At 38.4% G+C, this 9918-nt stretch overlaps 1 protein-coding gene across 1 annotated transcript; it reads right to left on the bottom strand.

The window, feature by feature from the left end:
- Positions 1-2589: 2589 nt before the first annotated feature.
- LOC143890764 (alpha-terpineol synthase, chloroplastic-like) lies at positions 2590-9150 on the bottom strand. Its single transcript, XM_077395447.1, has 7 exons — positions 8996-9150; positions 8214-8475; positions 7762-8137; positions 4141-4359; positions 3885-4023; positions 3102-3350; positions 2590-3019 (listed from the first exon to the last, which is right to left on the bottom strand). Exons 1-7 carry the CDS (start codon positions 9122-9124, stop codon positions 2723-2725), a joined length of 1671 nt encoding a protein of 556 aa, XP_077251562.1. The 5' UTR covers positions 9125-9150; the 3' UTR covers positions 2590-2722.
- Between the last annotated feature and the right edge of the window lie 768 nt (positions 9151-9918).

Below are 9918 nucleotides of genomic sequence, written 5' to 3'. Positions count from 1 at the left end.
CTGCCACAATTCATTTGATTCTTCAAGTTCTGTATTCTCTTCTTAACCATCCTCTTGCTCGACTGGGATTAGGTAGACTAGATGACATTCGTCCGCCCAGGATACTTTATTTTCTCGAGCTTATTGGGGACCTTTTGTGTTTGTTGGATCATCTTCCTTTTATGAGGAGGATTCCAATGTGGAGGAACCCACTTCAAGGTCGGAGTAGTCCTCTGATCTTGGTCTATTTCCCCGAATAAACTGAAGGAATTTGAAAGCTCAAATGCTTTTGCAGAGTCTGATTTCACTCAAGCTAAGCATGCACAAACATTCTATTAATTTAGGTTCTACAATGGAGAGAAATTGGGTAGAAAAATGTATGTGTGTGTGTGTGTGTGAGAGAGAGAGAGAGAGAGAGAGAGGGTGGGGCCCACCCAAAATGTCAGCATCTCCAAGAAACCTACAGAAGCCATCACCTACTACATGCTGTAGAAGCGAAGAAGATTCTATTCTAATTTCTAAAATGCAGAACCCACCTTCCTATCTTCTTCCCCCACACATGACCACCGCAAAAAAACCTTCAATAAAAAATAAAAATAAAAAAATAGATTTCAGAAACTTGATTGTACTGTTGCAGAGGGAATTCCAATAAAAGGCAACTCAAGCAGAGCTGAGTATGGATTAATAATTAAATTTGACTCCTTACGAGACAACTTATTTACTTAAAAAATCTAAAACGGAATCCCTCCTATTTTTTTATATGACACCTTACAAGCTTCTCTCCTCTGTCTTTTCCTGCACTCTCTTTTTTCCCTTTCTCTGACCCCTCCTTGGCGAGAAACACAACAAATATAGTTATTAAACTGTATAATCTATACATATTAAACTCTCAGACAAAACACCCTCCCTTTCCCTCAAAATAGAAACAGTCAAATTAATGTTCAAGTGTCACAAAACAATTTATGGGTCATGGGTCACGGGATAACTACACTTCAAATTAAATCAGAAAGTGAAGAGACCAACCCATTCTTAAATTGACGAAAATGCCCTTTTTTGTTTCAATGGCTTACATGGTTTCATAGTATTTCTCTATGTTTTGTTCTTGTTCTTTTTTGTCTTCAATTTTAGAAGAGGAATGTTGCCTCATTAACGTGATCTGATCCTTTAATCCAAACGCCAACAGTAAGTCCTGCGATGGGATGTTGATACCATCTTGATGGGATGATCCCAGGCCCTTTTGTTCCATCAAGCCTTGTTTAGGTTTCTGCCAAGAAAAGCAAAGCCTTTGATTTTGTAGTTCTTTTTTATCCTAGGCATGTGGTGTCAATTCGAGATGGGGCTATGACCTTGTGGGTCCACTTGTGATGTTTTAAAAGTTTGATGGTCATGATTTCAGATTCATGCCTTCTTATGCCAGGATCGACCCTTAGAACTTGATTGGTTCTTGTCGGTAATTAATGAAATGCACCTCCCCTCTTTGGTCAGAACGGTGTGCCAGAACTTGTTGCAGTCTAATATGTTCAGCCAATTTCGACCTGAGGCACCAAACCGATAGTGAGATTGCTTGCACTCGGGGATATGGAGGACCATGCCAGAAAAGTGCATGAGAGCCCTTGCATGTTTTATAGTGTCCTTAATGTTTAGGCTAGATTATCAAAGAGTCTGTATTGGGAGTTCCTATGATGTTGCTTAGGATACCAAAAGGACTTATGGGACTACAACAAAGTGTTTAATGTAATTAGCTATTTTAGGGGTATTTTGTGTCTCTAAGTATGAAGTCACTTGTTTAAAAGGGTAAGCATCAAGAAGTGAATAGAAGTGTAAAACTTCTAAGGGAAAAGAGAAGAGAACAAGGTAACTTGTAAGTTTATTTTTTGATATATATAAAAGTCATTTTATTTTGGCATTTTGTTTGTGTTTTTAGTGGAGCTCTACATGGGCCTTTTGGAGGTGTATCTCCCTAGCTCCCTTATCATCTTTTATCCATTACCACACTGCATAATCGATCCATTCAATCAGGGCCAACAATTGTGTATTGAGCCACCAATGTATGGTGTTGAAAGTCCAGTCCAAAATGTAGGCACGTTTTATCGATTTTTTCAAAAATGTTAGCTTCGTCAAAACGTGACATATTATTTACCATTGGATAGATTTTGAGTCTAGTTTCGAACAAAAACAGGATTTTCGATTGGAATTTTATACAAAAATTTATCGTCTAAAGAGTGATGATCTGTCAAAGTGGACTGTTTTTTACGAAATTCGAATTTTCATGTCAAAATTTTCCTCAAGGGTCTACGTTAGACAAATTGAAACCTGAGGTGCGTAATTGGTGACTTTAAAAGTCAAGGTTATAGTTGAAAATGTCAGAAAGTTGAGGGGATGTATCTGTATCTTTCTCAAATGAAAAAGAAAGCAATCAAGAATACATGAAAAGAGTGTAAATATCAATATGGTTGATAAATCTGCAAAAACCATTCTGAGTATTGTATGAGCAGACGACTTAAAAGGAACTTCCCAACTTGAGGCCGGGCATTACATTGTGACTACAGATTTTGTTCTTTTCTATATAAACATTCTTGTTACTCCACAACATAGAAAGGGCTTAAATAATTAAAAATGCAAAATTTATATCTATCTCTTTATTGCAAGTTCATAATTCATGTAAATAATATTACATTTAGATATCGTCTGATATCTACTATTATGAAGTTGATAATCATCTCCATAGACCATAAAAGACTAATTATTTTGTAACCGAAATGGGTTCAACCAGCAATGATCTAAATCGCTCTTTAGTTTCATTATCTGGAGATCCAAATCCATCACCGAATTCGTAATAGCATTGGGCCATCCTTAGAAAATCCAACGCAGCATTGATTAGGGATTCGGGAAGGGAACAAGAGAAAGATTCCTTATTCAGCTTCTTCCATGTATCACTAATTATACCTCTTATATGTTCGCGAGCAACTTCCTCTGGAGCACCTGTTTCGTGCATGTAACATTGGATAGATTTGGGAACATCACCTCTCTCTAGCTCATCCTATATTGTTGAAAAATAGACATATACAATGAAGTCAGTGATTTAAATAGTGCAACATAGAAGCTAAGTATAGCTAATTTACCTTTGAAGTCCCCCAATCATCCCAAAGTCTTAAAATCAACGATGATGAACGTATAAGCTTAGAATACTTTTCTATGCAATCCAGTGCATTCTTCGTTATCTTTGTTTTTGATGATAAATAAGCATTGCCTAGCACAACTGGCCCCGATATCGAAATCCATGCATTGCTTAGATACTCATCAAGCGTCGGTGTATATCCATTGCAATACCATTTTGCCTCCACAAGGTATGATTTACATAAATCTGCCCACTAAATCAAATAAAGCATCTCATTAGATAGGTTAAACACTAATTCCACGCATGATAATGAAATTAGTTTTAAAATGCGGGTGCAGGCCAAAATGCAGCCAAAACAAATCCTAGTCAACTCGGTGCGGTGTGATCTAGTAGTTGATTGACCCGACTGAGTACTCAATTGATGAATTCATAACATGAGAGTCAGAGAGATTTTGATTAGATTTGAAGGACTTGAATAAGAACTCATCCATAGTCTAAGGGAGTCGAATCCGGCGAGTCAACGAAGAGATGGGGGAGTTTTGATACTATAATTGAAGGGACTTGCTAGGGACCATCGCAAAAGGCATTTCGTGTAACGTCTGTTGCATGAGTATGCAGTCATGGTATGAATAATGACAAAACCTGTTGGACAGTGGGCCTATGTGGCTGCTCTCTCATGCTAGTGACACTCTGTGAAATGCCTTTTGCTATGGCCGCTAGCAAATTCTATAGTTGAATTATTGAAGAGGGAAAATTAACTTGATAAGAGTAAGAATGAAGGCACTACCAGATTCTTTAGGATCCTTGTGATTTCCAATCCTTGTGCCTTTAGGATCTCATAAGCCATTTCATTGGTGGTGTTGAAGAGAGCCATAAAACATATCTTCATGTAATCTGGAAGTTTTTCTATGGAATTAACATCCCATCTGCAAAAAGTCAGTCAAATGTCTGTAATATGAGAACTAGACAAGAAGCATTGAAGGGTCCTAAAATATTGACAAATTCTCTAGTTGGGGTCAAATTATTATATACAAACTCTCTACCTATCAATAGCATCTGTAAAGAGCTCCAGTTCTTCGATGGAACCATATAGATCATAGACATCATCAATGGTTGTTATTAGTTGATTCACTTTTGTAAGCGCTTCTCTATTCGGTCCAAACTCAGGTTCTGACATAATTCCAAGGGCCCATAAAAAGCACTCCATCAAACGGTCTCTAGAAAAGCTCAAGTGCTTACCAAGTTCCAAATTTCTCCACCACCTAAGAAAAGCAAAAGAGAAAGAGCATATCTTCTTTTTGAGGTGTCTTACACCAACAAACATTCATCATACGTATAGGGAAATGATCAGCACTTCATTATATTGATAATAGCAATCCTCTCGTTTTTCCGCAATTCTTTCATTGCCAATTACTAGCCAATTAGAAAAATGTTAACCAAGATTAAAGTGTGATTAATAAAACAAAAGAGCACTGCTACTGCTATTATCTCCACAAAAGAGCCAATGATGAGATTGGTGATAAAACTTCGGGGTCTTTTATCGGATATCAACATGTCAAAAGATCGGCAAATGATAAGGCGGATGCGCTTGCCAAGCGTGGTGTATCTAGTGGTCCTATTAGGTGGTTTGACCACCTTCCTCCTTGAGGAGTGGTGTGCCGTTGATTGCATATTTCGTCTCTTTTGTCTTCTTGTTTTCTATTGTAAATGTGGGAGTTCCATCTCGGTCCCCCTTTTTTTTTTTTCCATCATTTATAATATTACCATTTCAAAAAAAAAATGAATTGATTATAAACTATATGAGAACTGATTTGTACTTTTCTGATTGGATGTTGATAACATCTCGAGTATTGTAAGCCGTGAAAAGTTAATTAAAAAAGTGCAATGCAAAGGAATATGTTTCAGTATAAAGTAAATATTGTAGTGATACCAGTCACCTTGTGAATGAAGACAAAATCTACTGAAAAGTGGCTGGTCTCACATGCAACTACCCATCCACAAAATGCCTTTTGCGATCCCTAGCAAATCCCATAAATGTGTTATATATATATATATATATACACTAGTGGGACACCCCGTGCGATGCACGGGGAGTGGAAAAACATTATATTTAGCTTCTCATGATAGACAATAGAGAAACTGCATATTACGGAAACCTTATAGATCGGAGGGTTGCGATCATCCCATCGAAATGATTTTGGGGGCACAACCTATTTGCGTCGCGGCCCATCAAATGGACAGCTTGGATCATCCTATGGCGTTGACCGCAAACTTAATTTGAAAAATCTGGGTGGGGCCTACAATTTGGCCTTAATGTTAATGCACGACCCACACCATAGGATGATCGAAACCATTCATTTGATGGGCCACAATGTAAATAGGTCGTGCCCCTAAAATCATTTCCATTGGATGATCACAACTCTCCAATCTATAGAGGTTTCCGTAATATGCAGTTTTTCTGTAGATCGGAGGGCTATGATTATCAAATGGAGGGTTTGGATCATGGGGTGGTGCGTACAATTCATTTTGAAAAATACAGGTGGGGCCTACCTCGTTCAAAGATTTGAAGAAATTAATATTTGGGCCCACCAACTGTAGGGATAGACCAGTTCAAAGATTTGAAGAGATTAATTTTTGGGTCCATCAAAAAGATTTTAAAAAATATGGGAGGGTTTGACCAACCCGTAAGGGTCCGGGTGACACGGGCTGGGTCAAAATGAACGGGAAAATTTTACGGGTCACGAATCTTGGACCCGTACCCGGCCCAAGAATTGTACGGACCACATCACAGGTTGATCCAAACCGTCCATGTGATGGAACACAACATCAATTGGTTGTGCCCTAGAAATCATTTCCATACGCTGATCCTAGCCGTCCAATCTATAGAGGTTTCCTTAATATGTTGTTCCTCTTACATCAGATGGTTAAGATCACCCTATAGAGTTTTTTATTACAAAAGCATAAAGGAGGGGAGTAAGATTGAAATTATGTGGCTTTCATTGGTGCCTTTGTTAAAAAGCATAAAGGAGGGGGCAGGATTGAAATTATGTGGCTTTAACAGGTGCCTTTGTTAGAAAGCATAAAGGAGGGGGTAGGATTGTAAATACGTGGTTGAATGGGTGCCTTTGTTAAAAAAAGTCAAAAAAGTGATGTGTAATTCTCACAGATTTTTGGGAGAAATTGAAATAATTCCCTTAGTTTCCATTCCTATATATATATATATATATATATATATATATATATATATATACACACACACACACACACACTAGTGGGACACCCCGTGCATCAGGAGTGAGAAAACATTATATTTAGCTTCTCATGATAGACAATAGAGGAACTGCATATTACGGAAACCTTATAGATCGGAGGGTTGCGATCATCCCATCGAAATGATTTTGGGGGCACAACCTATTTGCATCGCGGCCCATCAAATGGACGGCTTGGATCATCCTATGGCGTTGACCGCAAACTTAATTTGAAAAATCTGGGTGGGGCCTACAATTTGGCCTTAATGTTAATGCACGACCCACACCATAGGATGATCGAAACCATTCATTTGATGGGCCACAATGTAAATAGGTCGTGCCCCAAAAATCATTTCCATTAGATGATCACAACTCTCCAATCTATAGAGGTTTCCATAATATGCAGTTTTTCTTCAGATCGGAGGGCTATAATTATCAAATGGAGGGTTTGGATCATGGGGTGGTGTGTACAATTCATTTTGAAAAATACAGGTGTGGCCTACCTCGTTAAAAGGTTTGAAGAAATTAATATTTGGGTCCACCAACTGTGGGGGATAGACCAGTTCAAAGATTTGAAGAGATTAATGTTTGGGCCCATCAAAAAGATTTTGAAAAATATGGGAGGGTTTGACCGACCCGTAAGGGTCCGGGTGACATGGGCCAAGTCAAAATGACCGGGGGAAATTTACGGGTCACGAATCTTGGACCCGTACCCGGCCCAAGAACTGTACAGACCACATCACAGGTTGATCCAAACCGTCCATATGATGGAACACAACATCAACAGGTTGTGCCGCAGAAATCATTTCCATACGCTGATCATAGCCGTCCAATCGATAGAGGTTTCCATAATATGCTGTTCCTCTTACATCGGATGGTTAAGATCACCCTATAAATTTTTTTATCACAAAAGCATAAAGGGAGGGTGGTAAGATTGAAATTATGTGGCTTTCATGGGTGCCTTTGTTAAAAAGCATAAAGGAGGGGGTAGGATTGAAATTATGTGGCTTTAACAGGTGCCTTTGTTAGAAAGCATAAAGGAGGGGGCAGGATTGTAAATATGTGGGTTGAATGGGTGCCTTTGTTAAAAAAAAGTCAAAAAAAGTGATGTGTAATTCTCACAGATTTTTGGGAGAAATTGAAATAATTCCCTTAGTTTCCATTCCTCTATATATATATATATATATATAGAGAGAGAGAGAGAGAGAGAGAGAGGTTTCTCTCTTCTTTTTTGTGTTTTCCCGGTTTTTCTTCTTTTAGTATTAATTTTTCGGATTTTTGAACGAGGGAGGAAGAGGAGGCGGGAGTGCACAGTGAAACTCCGCTTCCTCTCTCTCTCTCTCTCTCTAACACACACTCACATGTAAATGAGAGACAGAGAAATATGTACGAGGATGATATGTCGTATGCACTTGCCTAGACATGGCTTTAACATTGGTTTGGTATTTGGCTTGCACCATGTTGTAATCCAACTTAGCCAACTCGAATAACAAAGGGTTCACGTCTTCTTCTCCAACATATGTTTCTATGTACCATTTAGCTTCAAACCTAGGCATCCTCCAATGCAAAGGAATCTCCAAGGCATGATCTATTTGTCTTTTCAAGTTCTTACCTACTTTCTTCTCATTGACATCCTTGAGATGCTTGATCGTGAAAGCTTTGGCTTCATCCAAGACTATCTCCCCTTCGAAAGCAAGGTACGAAGCTTCATACAAGCTCAACATGCCCTTTACATCCTTACAAGTAGATTCCATTAAGTTGCCTTTCTCGTCCATGAAGCGATTGAAAATGTCTGTCCCACAAACACTACAAAAGTTAGAGATTACATACAGTTTAAAAGCTCTGTTATGGCATGAGAGCATATCTACCTTGTGAGACTTCAAATCCATGTCTTCTGAGGAGCCTAAATCGGAGAGACGTTGTGTAAAGATCGTCCTCCATCCTCGTGTTGTTATCATGAATGGAAATAATACTTAGCGCTTCCTTGATCTCATTCTTGAAGTGATATCCCACGCCAAGGTGTTGAAGGGTATCAATCAGCTTCAGTCTAGCTAAGTCTTGGTCTACTTTCTTGAACAAACACCTCACATCATCCTTTAGCTTCTCAATCTGTCTCTCGTACACCTCACCCTGTGAAGATTAAAGAGAAATTGGGATTTATTCACTAATCATAAATGATTATACAAACCCCTATTAAGTAGTTATATAGAACACACTACAAGAAACTATACATTCCCCAGCCGGCTCAAGGATAGGCAAAAGGATAACCAAAAGGGAGATGATTTTTAGCTGGCCATCAAAACCGCCTTCTAAAACCCTTCTACGAAGGGGAGATGATTTTTTCACCCCTTGTAGGATGATGCGCCCTCCTTTTAATGTGAATTGTGGGCTGGGCCCCCTTTTAACAACGAATTGTGGGCAGACTTTAACACTTTTTGAAATCAAATGACGTTAAAAGGGGAGCGCATTATCCTAAAGGGAGGCAAAAAAAAAAATCACCCTTTACGAAATCATTTTTTACTCGATCAGTACATGTGTTCATTAACACAGATGATATAATGCTTAGGTCAAACTATATAATAATGAACGAACAAGTCACTACAAACACACCAAATCAATGGTTTAAAACACTACGGATTGCTATAATCACCGTGTAATCAGTCTTTAGTGACTGAATGAAGTCATAATCCCCAAAGCTTTGTTGGTAATTTGCTGATCGACGATTAATGGTGGGGTCGACCGTTTGGGTGCTCAGAGTGCATGTAATGTGCTTAGGCATGTTTACAGTTCTCGGAGGTATCTTTGAATGCCGAATAGAAGGTGGCAAAAGTGAAATGGAGCAGGGATTGTAGAAGGAGAGGAGAGGAAGAGCCATCTTATTCAAGTGATGATTATAAGAGTAACGGAGAGGTTATTTATACCCTCTTTCCATCTCATGTATCACGGGAGATTCCGACAAGGAAATAATGTTGTTTAATTGTGGGAGAAGTTATAGTAAGTCATGGTTCATGAATTTTATTTGGATCTTTGGGATTGATCAAAATCCAAAGATCTCTTGTGGCAAGACAAAGACACTAGGCCCACCCACGTGTGTTACAAATCTTTTTCGTCTAAAGATTGATGATTGTCAAAGTGGAATGTTTTTTTACGAAATTTGAATTTTCAAGTCAAAAAATTTAGACAAATTGAAACCTTAGGTGCGTAATTGGTGACTTTAAAAGTCTAGGTTATAATTGAAAATGTCAGAAAGTTGAGGGGTGTATCTGTATTTTTCTCAAATGAAAAAGAAAGCAATCGAGAATACATGAAAAGAGTGTAAATATCAATATGGTTGATAAATCTGCAAAAACCATTCTGAGTATTGTATGAGCAGACCCCTTATACATGCACCTCAATTTTGGTCATTTTTTCGAAATAAAAGCCCAACTTTGTTGTCAAACCCTAGGCTCTATTTTCGACAAAAGGATGGAATGCTTTATGATGAACTTCTTCCCAAACAGTTTTCTTTTATTCTCTTTATCTTCAATCACATCCACAGCTTCTTTTGACGTTGCCTTCTCCCACTAACACTAT

The sequence above is a fragment of the Tasmannia lanceolata genome, unplaced genomic scaffold (genome assembly GCF_043159265.1).
Source record: "Tasmannia lanceolata isolate RefF3 unplaced genomic scaffold, GAP_Taslan_0.1 ptg000013l, whole genome shotgun sequence".
NCBI classification, from domain to species: domain Eukaryota; kingdom Viridiplantae; phylum Streptophyta; class Magnoliopsida; order Canellales; family Winteraceae; genus Tasmannia; species Tasmannia lanceolata.
Note: the sequence above shows the minus strand (reverse complement) of the source record. Positions and strands in the feature narration are given on the sequence as shown.

Excerpts from the sequence above, each read along its gene's own strand:
- LOC143890764 (XM_077395447.1), bottom strand. The coding sequence starts at position 9,124 with ATGCCTAAGCACATTACATGCACTCTGAGCACCCAAACGGTCGACCCC. Across the intron at positions 4,360-7,761 it reads AATGTTAAAGCCATGTCTAG|GTGGTGGAGAAATTTGGAAC; the intron begins GCAAGTGCATAC and ends TGCTTTTCTTAG. Across the intron at positions 3,351-3,884 it reads CAAGGATCCTAAAGAATCTG|TGGGCAGATTTATGTAAATC; the intron begins GTAGTGCCTTCA and ends TATTTGATTTAG.